This window comes from Chiloscyllium plagiosum, chromosome 43, assembly GCF_004010195.1.
Source record: "Chiloscyllium plagiosum isolate BGI_BamShark_2017 chromosome 43, ASM401019v2, whole genome shotgun sequence".
Taxonomy (NCBI): Eukaryota; Metazoa; Chordata; class Chondrichthyes; order Orectolobiformes; family Hemiscylliidae; genus Chiloscyllium; species Chiloscyllium plagiosum.
Window position 1 is genome coordinate 6,812,532 of NC_057752.1, and position 17,450 is coordinate 6,829,981.

A 17,450-nucleotide genomic window follows, 5' to 3' on the forward strand; every position below is an offset into this window, starting at 1 on the left:
GGAGGAGAAATGGGTTGCTAGGTAGCACGAGTATTGACTCAGGGCAAAAGTTAAAATTAAAAACCTCTGCTAGCTAAATATAGATCTATTAAAAAGTGAGGTTCATTGAACATCAGCCTTGTTTCTGATGAGTGCACAGCACAAAAATTGCCCAGAACCTTTATGCACTCTGAAATTGTTTAACTTACATGGAAATAGAAAATTTAAACACAATTCTTAAATTTCTTGAAGGGCATTAGGCAGTGTAGAAATAAAACTACATTTTAACATGTACAATGCCTAACTTTGGACTATTTGTCAAAGGTTAGACAGTTTCTATTTTCACCAATCATGTTCCTCACCTTGATAAGCACAAAATTCACCAGAATGAAACTGATAGTTCCCCGCCTCCCCGACCACTCAAATCTTGTTTGTTGCAGGCTGATCTAGGGATCAGATCATATCCACTGAAGGAGATTACATGAGGTCTTAAAGTCTGCAACTGAAGAAAAATGGAAAAGAATGGATTACCAACCTAATGAGTAAAAAAACCCTATATTAGCAGTCTGGGGTGTCAATGGAGTAGAACGTTGCTCCCAAGAACGGATTTTGTTTCCAGCCCCAGTGGAATTGAAGTATAACTTCCCTCTGGCAGTAACGGTAATAAATGGGACTGTCAAAATAGGCTTGAAGGGCCTCCGGCTGTAGCACCAATGTGTTAAGTTAACACAGCGGACACAGATGGGGAAGAGACATTTATTGTGCATCCAACCAATGTGGTGCCTGATTTGGGAGTGATTGATTTAGGTTTTTAAACTTTTTTTTGATATTAATTATTTCAATTCACTGAAAAGCCTTCACTTTAAGGACATATTGTGTTTCACAGAAAAGTTGTTTTAAGATAACTTTGCATTGTTAAAAATCACGTCTGTTGAATATTAAAGTTAAAGTAAGGCTTGCATTTATGTAGCACCTTTCATACCCTCTAGTATCACTTGTTTTGTAACACAACTAGCATTGAGTCTTGAGGATGTCTCGTTTTTATCGTTCTCTGAAGAAACAGTTGGTGGGGTGGGGCAGTAATTTAAATGTAACATGTAACATTCAACTTTTCAATGCAAATAAAAAGTCCTGTTACTCGGATAGGTATGTTGTGGCATTGAGCCATACAGACCAGAAGGATCCCAGTTTCAATCCTCAGGAATAACTGGGTTGGATGGATTCCGTGCTGAAGGGAATTGTGGCTGTTCAAGACTTGCAATCTTCATCTACAAAGAGGTAATGAAGACATCAAGCTTTAATTTGGAAATGTATAATATTTTTAGTGTATAGGATAAAATGATGCAACTGTTGAGTGTTTTAGTGGTGGGGATTGAAAGGGTTAATTGAAAGTTCAGATCATCGAGGTTTCAGACAAACTGATTTAAACAGAAACACCAACAATATGAGCGTCTGCAACAGGTGACTGTTGCAGTTGGTTGCTAAGTGCTTTGAGTCTGTACTGTCCCAAGGTCACCAAACCACAATGTTCAGAAAAGCTTAGATACTTCTCATTGATGTGGTAGCTAATATAAACTTGTCAAACCTAGATAACCGTTATGACATTTCTACACTGCCCTAGGACACAGTATGCACTCCTTCCGACTAGAAAAAAAACACCATGAATTACCACAGCAGTCATTATGCAGAGAATATTGTCAATTAGGATATGCTCTGTGTTTTTGTACATTTTCCTAACTTATTTGGCAAAAGTTGCTTTTTAGAGACTTTGTGTTCAAAACTGAGAAATACTTTCATAACCTTGCACTTGAAAACCATGTTCCAGATAGTGAAGTACAGCAATATAGTCAGAGGTTAAGATCTCAATTGATGGTAATTTAACCACCAGGTGTTGCACAGGGTTATGTAGATCAGAACATGCTGGATTCAGTTCTCTTCGGCTAATCTCAGCCTCAATGGGGCAAAATAATTGCTCCAGTTAAGGGTCAAACAGCTCAGGAGTTCCTGCTCCTGATCACAATCCACTTACCTCTTCTAGTATTTGTATCTGAATGTGATTGATTGGTGATGTCAAAACCAAGCTCATTTGTCATCTTCACTCAAACAACCTGTGGAGATAGAAGATCTAGATACCCATATTTGGGTGCTATGAACATAACTTTTCACAGATGAGTAGAAGGAAAGGAAAAACCTTGAATGCAAATCATTTAAAGAAAGAAATTCTGATTGCCAACAACTTCCTTATTAGAACTCCATGTTGAAAATATTGAAGTGAAACAAAGAATTGTGAATGCTGGAGATCTGAAATGAAAACGGAAAATACTGGAGAACCTCAGCAGGTATGGCAGCATCTGGAGAGAAAAACAGTTAACATTTCGAGAAGAGTAATTAGACTCAATGTTAACCCTGTTTCTGTCTCCACAGATTCTACCAGAGCTGCTGAGTTTCTCCAGTACCTTGTTTTTGTTGACAATACTGAAAGTTACTTTTCAGGTTTGTCAGTGATGTTATATCTATTACTTCTTACAAAGTGTTTACGTATTTCTGGAAAAAGACATTTAATTGTCAAAAGCTTTTCAGCTTTGTCCAACAGGACAAAGACGTAAGAAATCGGTTTTATTGTTATCTACGATGGTTGGAATTTAGCACTTGAATCATCTTGATTCTGATTTAGTCACAGACTGCTAAAATTCAAAAAGCTTCCATTTGTACCATTGATGGTTCAACAGAGTAGTTGGCCCAAAAGACCAGGAATAGGTCCCAGATCTACCTTTGATCTTTGCTAAGCAAAAGCTGGATAATGGGTCAGCCTAATTACAATTGGCCTTGGTTGATGAAAGTTTAAAAGTTAACTGGATTGGTTCCCACTCCTATTTTGTTTGTGATTGTCCCAGATAGTGATGCTTATTGGAAGAGTTTTTGTATGGACTCCAAGTGTAGACTGAACTGGGTCTAGCTTTTTTTTTCCCCCCGTGGTTAAGTGTCCTGCTCACACTTGATGCTCTTAAGTGAACAATGACACCCTTGACGAAACTGACTTCCATCAAGAAGAAAAATATCAACTCTGTTTAGGTCCTCTTTATATTTTAAATGTTTCTATTTGGGAGGTGTACATTATTTTCACAGAAAAACAAAGAACTTCTAGCCTATTCCACCCTTCCTTTCTGTCTAAGTATACAATTTTTTTAAATGATTAGACTTCATAGTGTTGCTCAGGTAGAACATGGATTGCAGTCTATTGTTTTCCAGGGTCCTGCTTCAACCTGAACATGATAGTTTGCCCATCACTAAAAAGGCAAACTTATGGAATCGATATTATGATTCAGAGTAAAATTTAACCACCACCTATAAATGAATCAAGAGACAGACATTTTCAGTCTATTTACCCAACACAAAATCAAAAATGAAAATTATTTTTCTCTCATCAAAACTGATATTCACATTAGTTGTTTTCCTCTACCTTTTGCAGGTGATTTTATAGTACTCAGGATGCATGTTACTTAGAGTTAGGTTTGCTTTTTCTAGAAAACTTTTACTTAGAATATTTATGAAAGATTTTATAAAATGCTGAAGTTGTCATTGATATAGTGTGGTCCTTCAATGAACAGAATCTGAAACAGCGCACCACTGACCATGTATGTGCTTGACTGGTTTTGGCTAGATTGTTTGAGCTCATCATCAAAGTACCTAATAAATATACCTTTGTGACCCTGTGCAAACAACTGACACCCTACCAGTAATACAAATAAAAAGTCTCCTTGTCTCAAGGAATTCCAACGGCTTAGAGTTTTTATCCTAAACTGTCGTCCAAAAATGTCATTAACTTTGGATTGCTCCAGTCCCTGCCATTCATCTAATTGTTTGTTGATTTTCTGTCTGCTTGTTATGGGACAAGGATGGTCATAGTCAATGTTGGCTCTTGTCATTCCACAGGAGCAGGGTGTTCCCATGAAGCATCCCTTGCAAAGAGAATCTGTGACTTCTGAGGTCCAAGTAAAATTTCCATCTCTAACTGAGCCAGAATTGTGCTCCAGGCTCTAGAGAACATGTTGCAACTAGGTAGAAACACACCATCTGCAGGTGGTTTTGAAGACCACATTTTATGGGTAAGTTGGGTGATTTATTTTTCTCAATGTTATGTAATTTTAATAATAGCTGTATACACTAATCTGGCTGAAGAAGGTTGTATGGGATGTATGAAAAAGAAGGGATGTATGAAAATAGTTTGAAACTGATTGCTTTGTGGTTTTAGGGGAGGTGACAACCTAGTGGTATTATCACTAGACTATTAATGCAGAAACCCAGTTAATGTTCTGGAAACACAGGTTCAAATCCTGCAATGATAGCTGGTGGAATTTGAACTCAGTAAAATTCTGGAATTATGAAACCATTGTCAATCATCAGATAAATCCCATCTGGTTCGCTCATGTCATTTAGGGAAGGAAACTGCCATCCTTACCTGGTCTGGCCTACATATGACTCCAGACCCATAGGAATGGAGTTGACACTTAACTGCCCTCTGGGCACTGAGATATGGACAGTAAATGCTGTCCTGGCCAGTAATGTCCACATTGCATGAATTAATTTTAAAACAAGTGGTAGCTACCAATTTGTAACTGCTGAGTTTGAAAAATATGAAGTGATTGCTTGTTGCTATGTTTCTTTGAATCAGCCAATTGGCACCATTTAATTACAACCCCTTGTGCACACATGAGATATAACCATGTGCATCATATGCACAATGCTTATGTAACCTTCATATAAATATGCATGGAACACCAAACAGCTTCTCCCATGAGTTCTCTGTGTCCTTGCAAATGGTTCCTAACTGAATGGAAAACATATTAGGAACTGAGAAGCAGACCAACAAATGCTGTGACTTCTAAACACAGTACTAATATGCTATGTCCCACTAGCAAATGTCAGAATGTTTACACTCCAGAGTGCAGCTACTGGGGACAGATGGAAGTGCAGTCAGCTGCATTCTTGGCATGCAAAAGCGATCACCAGTTTACTGAAATGTCTAGTTGAGCAAATTGTTCTTTAGTCTTTCCTCTAGAGGGCTCTGCTACACGAAGTACATCAATTGATAATAAATGGTGCATATTTTAGTATAATACATCATTCGTACAGAAACATTTGAAGGTTGGGAGACAAGCTGAGAGGCTATGCATATGGAATCCTTGATTTTAATAGAGGCATAGACCATAAAAAATCACAAATGTTACAGTGCAGAAAGAGGCCATTGTGCCCATTATGTCTGCAGCAGGTTTCTGAATGAACACCATGATTTGGAGCCATTCTCCCACCTTTTTGCCATAACCCTGAATGTTGTTTCTGTTTAAATAATCATCTAATGCCCTGATGAATGCCTTGATTGAACCTGCCTCCACCTCAGGCAGTGTATTCCAGTTGCAAACCAATCACCTTGTGTAAATACTTGTTTTGCTAAATACTTGTTTTGCAAATCACTTTAAACCTGTGCTCTCTCATTCTTGATCTGTTTACGAATGGAACAGTACCTCCCTGTCTATTCTGTCCAGACCTCTTTTGATCTTGACATTTTAGTGTTTCTCCGTGTTTTTTCAACCAAAGTGTATCATCTCACTACATTATGGGCTCCCTTGAAAACGAACCTTCCAGCTCAGCGAGCAAACCTACATTCCGAACCTCAACCTGAGCTACAAATCCTATCAAAACGGGCTCCCTTAATGTTGCTCACAGTAACTGCGAACTAAACTCTGGCTTTATTGGGAGCAGAACAGATTTTTTTAAAATTCACTCATGGGATGTGGGCTTTGCTGGCTGAGCCAGCATTTATTGCCCGTCCCTAGTTGCCGTCAACCACATTGCTGTGGGTCTGGAGTCATATGTAGGCCAGACCAGGTGAGGATGACAGATTTCTTTCCCTGAAGGACATCAGTGAAGCAGATGGGTTTTTCCAACAATCAACGATGAACCATGGTCATCAGTAGATTCTTAATTTCAGTTTTTTTTTTAATATTGAATTCAAATTCTACTGTGGTGGATTCTAACCCAGGTCCCCAGAACATTAACTGAGTTTCTGGATTAATTTTTAAAAAAATACAACTGCGGATGCTGGAAATCAGAAACAGGAGCAAAAACAGAAATTGCTGGGAAAACTCAGCATCTGTGGAGAAAAAGCAGTGACCTTCCTTCAGAACATGGATTACTATTCTAGCAACAATACCTCTAGGCTATCGTCTCTCCATAAAGACATAGGAGCATAAGTAGGCCATTCAGCCCATTGAGTCTGGTCTGGATTTCACTAAGATCGTGGCTGATCTGATAATCCTCAATTATCTGCCTTTTTCCCATAATCCTCGATTTCCTTACTAATTAAAAATCTATCTCAGCCTGGACTTAACTTAATGACCCAGCTGCTACAGCCCTCTGCAGTAAAGAATTCCACAGATTCACTATTCTAAGAATCGAAATTCCTTCACCCGATCCTCCAAAGAGTAACCCACCCAGACGCATTCACCTACGCTATCACTCGACATTTACCCCTGACTTACACACCCCACCTACGCATCCCTGAATACTATGGGAAATTTAGCTTGGCCAATTCACCTAACCTGCACAAATTTGGACTGTGGGAGGAAACCAGAGCACCCGGAGGAAACCCACGCAAACACAGGGAGAATGTGCAAACTCATGCAGACAGTCGAACCAGAGTCCTTGGCGCTGTGAGGCAGCAGTGCTAACCACTGAGCCACCATGCCACCCCACAGATTTGGAGGTAGGTGAGCACTTTGGTGATATTGACTTTAGCGATGGAAAAGGATAAGTACATAACGCAGGGCAAGAGTTATTGCTAGGGGAAAGGCAATTATGATGCAATTAGGCAAGATTTAGGATCCACTGGATGTGGAAGGAAACTGCAGGGGATGGGCACAATTGAAATGTGCAGCTTATTCAAGGAACAGCACTGCATGTTCTTAAGTATGTACTGTCAGGCAGGGAGGAAGTGTTCAAGCGAGGGAGCTGTGGTTTACTAAAGAAGTTGAATCTCTTGTCAAGAGGAAGAAGAAGGCTTTATGTTAGGACGAGATGTGAAGGCTCAGTTAGGGTGCTTGGGAGTTACAAGTTAGCCAGGAAAGACATAAAGAGAGAGCTAAGAAGTCATTTGTAGGTAGGATCAAGGAAAACCCTAAAGCTTTCTATAGCTACATCAGGAATGAAAGAATTACTAGAGTAAGATTAGGGTCAATCAAGGATACTAATGGGAAGTTGTGCGTGGAGTCCAAGGAGATAGGGGAAGCGCTAAATGAATATTTTTCATCAGTATTCACACTGGAAAAAGACTATGTTGTCGAGGAGAATACTGAGATAAATGCAACTAGACTAGACAGGATTGTGGTTTGCAAGGAGGTGGTGGTAGCAGTTCTGGAAAGTTTGAAAATAGATGTCCCCTGGGCCAGATGGGATTTATCCTAGGATTCTCTGGGAAGCCAGGGAGGAGATTGCAGAGTCTTTGGCTTTGATCTTTCTGTCGTCATTGTCAACAGGAATAGTGCCAGAAGACTGGAGGATAGCAAATGTTGTTCCCTTGTTCAAGAAGGGGAGTAGAGACAACCCTGGTAATTATAGACCAGTGAGCCTTACTTCGGTCATGGGTAAAGTGTTGGAAAGGGTATAAGAGATAGAATTTATAATCATCTTGAGAGGGATAGTCAACATGGTTTTGTGAGGGGTAGGTTGTGCCTCTCAAACCTTATGGAGTTCTTTGAGATGGTGACCAGATGGATGAGGGGAAAGTGGTTGATGTGGTGTACATGTATTTCAGAAAGGTGTTTGATAAGGTTTCACAGAGTAGGCTATTGCACAAAATACGGAGGCATGGGATTGAGGGTGTTTTAGCATTTGGATCAGAAGTTGGCTGGCTGGAAGAAGACAGAGGGTAGTGGTTGATGAGAAATGTTCATCCTGGAGTTCAGCTACTAGTGAAGTATCGCAAGGATCTGTTTTGGGGCTGTTTGTCATTTTTATAAATGACATGGATGAGGGTGTAGAAGGATGGGTTAGTAAATTTGTGGATGATGCTAAGGTTGGTGGAGTTGTGGATATTGCTGAAGGATGTTGCAGGTTACAGAGGGACATGGATAAGCTGCAGAGCTGGGCTGAGAGGTGGCAAATGGAATTTAATGTGGAAAAGTGAGTGGTGATTCACTTTGGAAGGAGAAACAGGAACAGAGAGTGCTGTGCTAATGGTAAGATTCTTGCTAGTGTAGATGAGCAGAGCAATCCCTGAAAGTGGCCACCCAGGTTGATAGGGTTGTTAAGAAGGTGTACAGTGTGTTAGCTTTTATTGGTAGAGGAATTGAGTTTCAGAGCCACGAGATCATACTGCAGCTGTACAAATCTCTGGTGTGGCTGCACTTGGAGTATTGCATGCAGTTCTGATCACCGTGTTATCGGAACGAAGTGGAAGCTTTGGAGTGGGTTCAGAGGAGATTTACTATGGTGTTGCCTGGTATGGAAGGAAGGTCTTATGAGGAAAGGCTGAGGGACTTGAGGCTCTTTTGTTGGAGAGAAGAAGGTTGAGAGGTAACTTAATTGAGACATACAAGATAATCAGAGGGTTAGATAGGGTGTACAGTGAGAGCCTTTTTCCGCTGATGGTGATGGCTAGCACAAGGGGATGTAGCTTTAAATTGAGGGGTGGTAGATATAGGACAGATGTCAGAGGTAGTTCCTTTACTCAGAGTAGTAGGGACATGGAACACACTGCCTGCAACAGTAGTAGACTCGCCAACTTTAATGGCATTTAAGTGGTCATTGGATAGACATATGGATGAAAATTGAATTATGTAGGATAGATGGGCTTCAGATTGGTTCCACAAGTTGGCGCAACATCGAGAGCCAAAAGGCCTGTACTATGCTGTAATGTTCTATGCTCTGTCTATAATGTGTAACCCCTAATTCTGAAATTATGCCTTCTGGTCTTAGACTCTTCCACAAAGGGAAACAACCTTTTACTTCATCTCCCCTGTCAAGTCCCCTAAGAATCTTGTATGTTTCAATAAGGTTGTCTCTCATTCTTCTATATTCCAACGAGTGCAACCCAATCTACTCAACCTCTCCTCATAAGATAGTCCTTCCATTCCTTGTATCGCCTAAGTGAATATTCTCTTGACTGTCTCCAATGGAAGTGTATTTTCTTTAAATAAGAGACCCAAAACTGTTCACAGTATTCCAGCTGTGGTCTGACTAGTGCATGGTAAAAATTTTAGCAAAACCTCTCTACTCTTGTACTCCATTCTCTTTGAAATAAAAGCCAACATTACTTTTGCCTTCCCTATGAACTTGGATGTGTTGACACATGTTTAGGTCATTTCCAAAAATCAAAGTGGCTCTTTGTCTTGTGTAAATTAGATCATATAAACAAGCTTTTCAAACAGAATCTAAAGAATGGAAGAATAGGCTTGCTCTGATGTAGCACTTGATCACATCTCAAAAAATTGACATATAATGGATACCTTATCTGAAATTTGATTCAATGTGTATACTGACAATATCCAGCTTCACCTCACCACTACCCCAGTGGACCCTGCACTGCTTACAAAGCAAGAGTATACAGCAGCATTACAGGACAGCTATTTGGCCAGAGTTGAACAGAAAGGAACAGCGTATACAAACACTGAAAAAGAGCTGTAAAAGAGGCCAAAGTATGGGGTGGGGGGGAGGGAAACGAATGGTTAAAAAGGCAAAATTAATGGCTCTTGGATGCACATATGTGTTGAAACAAAATAGATGAATGAGTTGTTAAATACTGGTTAACAGGTAAGATTATAAATCCATTATGGAGCCATAGTTACAAGGATATTAAAACTGGGAACTACATATTCAGGAGTATGTGACTTTTTAAAGGACAAGCAGGAAGGAAAGGATAGTGGGGTAGCACTGTTGGTACGCAATGAAATACATACAATAGCAAGAAATGATCTTGAATTGGAAGATGTTTAATCCTAGCGAGTTTTGATGTTTAATCCATATGTTGGAGATAATAAATAAAATGGGGAAGGAGGAGTAGTCTATAGGCTCCCTAACGAAAGCTATATTGTAGAACGGAATAAATCAGGATGTATTAATGAGGGCATGTCACAACTGAGGTACATTTATCGTGGGTGACTTTAATCCTCATGTAGGTAGGGATAGTTAAATTGGCAGAAGAAGCCATGAGGAAGAATTCATTTGAGATAGTTTCCTCGAACAACATTGAGTCATACAACATGGAAACAGACCCTTCGGTCCAACTAGTCTACGTTGATTATGTTCCCAAACTAAACTTAGTCCTACTTACCTGCGTTTGGCCCATATCCTTCCAAACCTTTCCTATTCATGTGCTGATCTAAATGTCTTTTAAATGTTGTAACTGTATCTGCAATATGTTGTGGATCTGGTGATGTGTAATGAGGCAGATTTAATAAATGATGTCAGGATAAAAGATCCTCTCAAAAACAATGATATGGTAGGATTTAGCATTCAGTTTGACAGGGAGGAACCTGAGTCGGAAGTAACTTGCTAAACTTCAACAAGGGCAATTTACAAAGGAATGAGGGCAGAGTTGGCTGGAGTGGACTGGAAAAAGAGTTCACAGCAAAGACAGTTGCAGAACAATGACAGACATTTAAGAAAATAATTAATTGCCCACAGCTAAGACAAACTCCAGTGAGGAAGATGGATTCTAGAAAGGGGATATGCCAATCTTTGTCAACCAGGGAAAATAAAGATAGTCTCAGATGGAAGAGAAAATATACAATGTGGCAGAAATTAGTGGTAAGTTAGAGGATTTGGGAAAGTTTTAAAATCCAACAAAAGTTGACCCAAAAAATTGAGAAAAATAAACATGCAAGTAATGTTAAGATGAACAGCAAGAGCTTCTTCAAATATAAGAACAGAAGAGAGAAATCAAAGTTAACGTGGGCCCCTTAGAGAATGAATTGGGGAAATTAAGAATGAGGAAAAGGCAGAGGAATTGAATACAATCTTTGTATCAGTCTTCATGGAAGATCTTCTTAGAAGACACAAATAGCATTCCAAACTTACTAAATATTCAAGAGGCAAAAGGAGGAGAGGAAATGCATACAATAATTATCACTTCAGAAAATGTGTTAGGGACACTAATGGGGCTAAAGACCAGTAATTCTATGGACCTGTTGGGATGCACTCTAGTGTTAAAAGAAGCAGCTACAAATGTAGTGAATGCATTGTTAGTAATCTTGCAGAAATCCTTAGATTCTGGAACAGTTCCAGGTAATTGGAAAGCCTTATTTAAAAAGAGACGGGTATTAAAAAAAACTGTAGGCCAATTAGTGTAATGTCTGTTATTGGGAAAATGTTAGAGTCTATTCTTAAGGCTGTAATAGCAGAACATTTAGAAATACACAATATGATCAAGCAGAGTCCACATGGCTTCATGAGGGGAAATTATGCCGGACAGATTTATTACTATACTGTGATCAGGATAAATAAAGAGGAAGCAGTGGATATATTTGGATTTTCAGAAGTCATTTGATAAGGTACCACACATTGGGCTACTTTATAAGAGTCTATGATGTTGGAGGTAGTATAGGACAGACAATTAGGATAATGGAGGCATTTTCAGTTTCACTGTAACTAGTAGAGTGCCACTAGGATCACTAATTGGATCACAAATAACTTGGATGAAGGAAGTGAATGTACTCTAGCCAAGCTTGTAGATGAAAGAAAAATACGTGGGAAGGCAGGTTGTGAGGGTGACACAGTCTGCAGAGGGATGGAGACAGGTTAAACAAATGGGCAAAAACTTAGCTGATGAAATATAATGTGGGAAACAAAATGTGCTGTGCACTTTGGCAGGAAGAATATAAAAGCTGGATATTATTTAAATGGAGAAAAAGTGCAGAAAGTTACCGAACGGAGGGACTTGGGAGTCCTTGTCCATGAATGACAAAACACTAGCATCCAACTTCAGTGGATAATAGGGAGGGCAAATGGAATGTTAGACTTTATTTCAAAGGGATTGGAGTATAAAAATAGGGAGGTTTTGCTAAAACTGTATAAGGCACTAATCAGGCAACAGCTGCAATACTGTGAACAGTTCTGGGCACTTTATCTAAAGAAAGACATTTTGCCATTAGAGGCAATCCAGAGAACGGTCACTAAGTTGACACATATAGAAGAATGAAAGATGACCTTATTGAAATATACAAGAGTCATGGAGGACTTGACAGAGTAGATGTGGAAAAGTTGTTTCCTCTCGTGGGAGAGTCTAGGACCAAGTGCCAATCTCAAAATGATGGGTTGTACTTTTAAAACAGAGATGAAGAGATATTTCTTCTCTCGGAATTGAAGCTGTGGAATTATTTACTGCAGAGGGCTGTTCAAGCTGGGTCACTCGGTATATTCAAGGCAAAATTTAATCAATATGAGCATCAACCGTTTTAGGGAAGAAGGTGGAGTTAGGGAATTATCAGATCTCGTTGAATGGCAGAGCAGTCTTGGGTTGAATGGCCATCTAGTTTTATGGTCTTTATAGTCAATTAAATACTTTCGAAGTGCAGTCAGTCTTTCACTGAAGATGCTTTAATTTTAACATTTCTTTGTTTTAAAATGTTTCCATGGTCTTACCCTTGCTTTTTAATCTCCACCAGCCTTACAATCCTCTGAAATCTCTGCAATCTTTATTTCGGTCTCCTGAGCTTCTCTGGTTTTAATTGCACCACCATTGGCAGGCTGCATTCAGTTGCCGAAACTGATTCCCTTTTACTACTTTGTAAACATTTTCCCTCTTTAAGACAATCATGATTTCAGTTATTAAACATAATATCTTGTGTTTCTTGGTGTCAAATTTTGTTTAATAAACCCTCCAAATCCCCTGTTCTGACTAAACCCTTGCATTCATGCTCTAATATCATGTGATTTTGTTTCTGTCCCTGTGGAGATCTTGGGGATTCTTCCACCCACAGCCCCGCAAAAGAAATAATGAGAAGATATATTATTGGGCATGTGGGGTGGCCAATTTAGATGTACAGTGCATTCCTTACAATATTTAACAGTACAGATTGCATCTAAGTTTGCACTGTACTCGGCACTATTGGCATTGATAGCCTGAGAGGTTTTACAAGAGTTCGAGGCCCTTACTGTATAATAGGGGTGTGTATTCTGTACCCTCTTCCTGGTGAACCGACTCAGTTTTTCATTATGATAAACAGACTATATAAAAGTTGTTGCAGCGAGTTTTGAGAAGTTGTTGTGTAAATACAACGACGTGTGGTACAATTCAACTGGAAAGTTATCAACCTGAAACGATAAAGTGAAAGCAAAACACTGGATGCTGGAAATCTGAAACGAACCAACAATGTTGAATATACTTAGCAGGTATGGCAGCATCTGTGGAGAGAGAAAACAGTTAACGTTTCGAACCTGAAATGATACTTCATCAGAAATGAAAACATTTAACTGTTTTCTCTCTCCACGGACGTTGCCACTCCGGCTACATTTCTCCAGCACACTGTTTCGGATTTCCAGCCTCCGTAGTGTATTTTGCTGTTTTTTTACAGCTGGGATGGCCCGGTGAATTCTGATTGACAGACTCGCCCACCAATCAGCTCCGGCTGGTTCTGATCGCGCGGTGTTCGCTGGGACACGTCACATTACTGTTGCTGCAGTGCGTGAGCATCCGCTTAACAAACAAGTTCCCTTATAGTTCGTGGTGTAATAGCATTTAGAAGAGATTCTTCGACGAATATCTTGAAGATTTGCCTTCATGAGGCTGAGAGAGTGGTCAGGATGGTTTGAGATTTGCAGCATGAAGACGTTTTGACGAGTTGCTGGAGGGTTGAGGCGAAGATATAAAAGGAGCGCGCGCCGGTTGCCCTTTCTCTTTGTGACTCGTGCTGAAGATGGTGAGTGTGGGTTTGAGGCGTCAGAGAGCTGAGGGGAGTTGTATACCGACCACCGCCCCAGTGTCCTGAATAACGAAGAAGAGTGCAGTTTTTCAATTCCCGTCTCATTTCCTTTGCGGGAGGGCTTTCTCAATTTGGGATGTTGGAGCGTCAGCTAAGCTGAGGCCTACCGATTGCAGGCCAAACACGAGTTCTCCCGAGACGTGAGCTGAATTAACCCTGCCCGACCTCGCAACAGCTTTACTCTCTAAAGCTGTTTCCGCACCATCGTTAACTGGGTGGTTAACCCTTGGTGCAGATTCTGAGGCGGGGAATTTTGGCATCCGTTCGAGATAAAACGTGGTGCCCGACCGGGACTGTGGCAAATTGCTGTCGGTAGCAAGGGACATTATTTGGGCTTCCTCATGTTCCTCTTCCAGGAAATACTCGATGTAGGAGGAACAAAATGCCCTATTTTACGTGTCAGTGACTGGAAGCTGAATGGTTTTTAAAGATTTTATTTAAAAGATTAAACTATTGAAATACTACAACTTTCTCGTTTAAAGCTGCATTGAGCCGTGTATATACACTGGAGTTCGCTGATCCACATCACTGTCCAATCATTTTTACTGCTAATTGGATGTTGGAATCGAGAGTACGTTGGCTACATTCAGTGTCTCCTGTTTGTAGTTGTAGAATACAATAACATGAAGTGCAGCGCGTTTCAACAGTTTGCCTCACTTAATGTTGCATATTACTTTTCATTTTAAAATTTAGAGGCAATTCTTTCTTTCAGACTAAAAAGCGAAGGAATAACGGGCGTGCAAAGAAGGGCCGTGGCCACGTCCAGCCCATCAGATGCACGAACTGTGCCCGTTGCGTCCCAAAAGACAAAGCCATTAAGAAGTTCGTCATCCGTAACATTGTGGAGGCTGCTGCAGTTCGAGACATTTCGGAGGCCAGTGTCTTTGATGGTCAGTAGTGAATCTGAGGAATTTCTTATATCTTTGACACTGGTTTTGTTCATAATTGTTGTATGCTGTTGCTTAGTTTGACTCTCTTTATTTCCAGCATATGTGCTGCCCAAGCTGTATGTAAAATTGCACTACTGTGTCAGCTGTGCTATCCACAGCAAAGTGGTGAGAAATCGCTCGCGAGAGGCCAGGAAGGACCGCACTCCACCTCCACGTTTCAGGCCAGGCGTAAGTATTGAAGCTCCTGCTAAATGTTGAACTGGTGGCACTCTGGGTCTAGGTATGGCTATCTAGTGAAGTCACTTTACACCCATGACTTGTTTAGATTAGATTAGATTACTTTACAGTGTGGAAACAGGCCCTTCGGCCCAACAAGTCCACACCGACCCACCGAAGCGCAAACCACCCATACCCCTACATTTACCCCTTACCTAACACTACGGACAATTTAACATGGCCAATTCACCTGACCTGCACATCTTTGGACTGTGGGAGGAAACCCTCTTAGCCAAATGGTGATTCTGTTTCACTGGGGCTGTGATTCTGGTTCCAAGGTGGATTTGGAGGCTCTTGAAAGGTTATTGTAACTGATAATATAAATTAGGAGCAAGAGTAGACCGTTGGCCCCTTGAGTCTGCAATGTAATCATCATTAGGCCCCTAATTCCAGATTTTATAAATTCAAATGCCATCTTTGCCATGGCAGGATTCAAACCTGGAATATTACTAGTGCTCTGGGGATAGTACTAGGCTGTCACTACTTCAATTTGAAATCCAGTTGTTTACTAGTTCAGTCCTTAAAGGTGTCTACTCATTTGTCTGTATTTAGTTTCACTGAAAATCACTATCACAGACATTTCCCAATGACTCATATTGGTCCTAAGGTGCCTATAGTTCCCAGTTTTCTTTCTGCCTCCTTTCTTAAATAGTAGTGTTCCACTTTGACAGTGAAACCCTGCAACATTCATTACCATTGGGGGCTGTAGAAGCAGTCATGGTAGTTTTGGAATGTGAAGGTTTTGGCAGTAGGTAGGGATTGTGGGTACAGGTGTCAAAACGCTACTTGGATAAGCGTTTGCCCCTAGTTAAGTGAGGGGAACTTGGTTGTGGTACCAATTGCAGTTTTCTGTTTTCCTCTGGGCAGTGCTAGGCACTTAAAGAAATGTTCTGGAGTTTGGCTTTGGAATTTTTCAAAACTCTCCTTCATCTTCCTTTTTCCCAGAAAAAGATCCATTGGGCTGGGAGAGAACGTGACTTGAGCAGAAAGGCAACCTGCTTCCAACTCCCACTTAGTATTAATTTTGCCAAGGCCAGCTTGGAGGATATAGTACATTAGGCAAATGTATTAGTTAAACGTGTTAGTGAAATCAATGCATTAATTTAGTCCTGGTCCACTCCCTTTGTCCTTAATGATCAAAACCTAGGGCCTTCTCTCTCTCGAGCATAAATTATTGATGTATTGCTTTGTTTTTGTTTATTCAGTAAGATTGTTTCTTACCTTGACTTTTATTTGAAATTTGTGCTTAAATGTGCCAGGCTTAGTCTTTGTGAAAATAATTCTCTGAAACACTTGGACATAGGTACTGTGTGAATGATTGTTAAGCAAACCTTGCATCCTTTATCTTGTGATAGGTGACAATTTGAGGAGATAAAACAAAAAAAAACTTCATATTATTCGTGGGTTATGACCTATAATATCTTTCTTTTCAGGCCAACATCCCACGTGGTCCTCCTCAAAAGCCGATGTGAGCATTGCTAGATCCTATAAATTGATTTGAAAGAATAAAGATGCTGAACAACTGAAAGTTTTGTGTGAATATTTACTAATTTTGCACCTTGTGTTTTTCTTTACCTTGAAGATATGATGGTTGGGTTTTTTCTTGTACAATAAGTTGAGCAACAAGTTTCCACCACCCAGTTGTTTCCAGTAGTGAGTAGCTGCCTGGTGTTCTGACCTCTAATTTAATTGCTGCTGAAATTCTGCAATGGTATGAGGAGAGAATGAAATTGAGCTCCATTGCAGTGATTTCTGTCAAGAGAATCAGATAGTCATAGTGCAGTTAGGGTAGTGCAACACCCCCTTTGGCTGTTTTTAAAAAAGGAAGCAGAAAGAAGACAATTCTAAACCAATTAGTCTGACATCGGGACAACATGTTGGTGTATTATAAAAAAGTTAATAGTAGAGCACTTGGAAAATAGAAGGGTCAGACAGTTGACACATAAAGGCAAATTATAGTCAACAAATCTACTAGAATTTTTAAAGGCTGTTAATATAGAGTGGATAAAGGAGAGCTAGTGGAAATGGTTTACTTGAATTTTCAAGCTTTCGATTAGGTCCCACATTAGCATGTAAAATTAAAGTGCATGGGATTCGGAGTACTGTATTGACATAGAACTAAGTGGCAGACCAAGTGACTAGAGGGGTACTGCAGGTGTCAGTGGTTGGATCCCAGCTATTGATGATTTAGATGAGAGAACTAAATGTACCCTCCTAGTCTGCAGGTAAGATAAAGTTGGATCTGCTGGATAAGATGCTCCAGTGTGGTTTGGGCAAGTTGACTGGGCAAATGCATGCCAAATAAAGTAATGTGGATAAATGTGAAGTT

General features: G+C 40.1%; 1 protein-coding gene and 1 long non-coding RNA gene across 3 annotated transcripts; one reads left to right on the top strand and one right to left on the bottom strand.

Annotated features, from left to right (window-relative positions):
- Positions 1–59: 59 nt before the first annotated feature.
- LOC122543333 lies at positions 60–13,653 on the bottom strand. The gene is made up of 3 exons (XR_006310000.1): positions 13,129–13,653; positions 2,009–2,087; positions 60–481 (listed from the first exon to the last, which is right to left on the bottom strand). It is a non-coding gene; the product is annotated as an uncharacterized LOC122543333 (long non-coding RNA).
- rps26 (ribosomal protein S26) lies at positions 4,011–16,649 on the top strand. Of its 2 annotated transcripts, none has more exons than XM_043681866.1 (4): positions 4,011–4,085; positions 14,668–14,845; positions 14,943–15,073; positions 16,555–16,649. In XM_043681866.1, the coding sequence occupies exons 1-4, from the start codon at positions 4,026–4,028 to the stop codon at positions 16,591–16,593; spliced, it is 408 nt and encodes a 135-aa protein (XP_043537801.1). In that variant the 5' UTR covers positions 4,011–4,025; the 3' UTR covers positions 16,594–16,649. The 2 variants fall into 2 exon arrangements, with proteins under 2 accessions (XP_043537801.1, XP_043537802.1); XM_043681867.1 differs by lacking the exon at positions 4,011–4,085 and adding an exon at positions 13,749–13,892.
- The last annotated feature ends 801 nt before the right edge of the window (positions 16,650–17,450 follow it).

Bases quoted from the DNA above. Each gene is read 5' to 3' on its own strand.
- rps26 (XM_043681866.1), top strand. From the start codon at position 4,026: ATGTTGCAACTAGGTAGAAACACACCATCTGCAGGTGGTTTTGAAGAC. The intron at 14,846-14,942 runs GTCAGTAGTGAA...CTTTATTTCCAG, and splicing joins GGAGGCCAGTGTCTTTGATG to CATATGTGCTGCCCAAGCTG. The intron at 15,074-16,554 runs GTAAGTATTGAA...CTTTCTTTTCAG, and splicing joins CTCCACGTTTCAGGCCAGGC to GCCAACATCCCACGTGGTCC.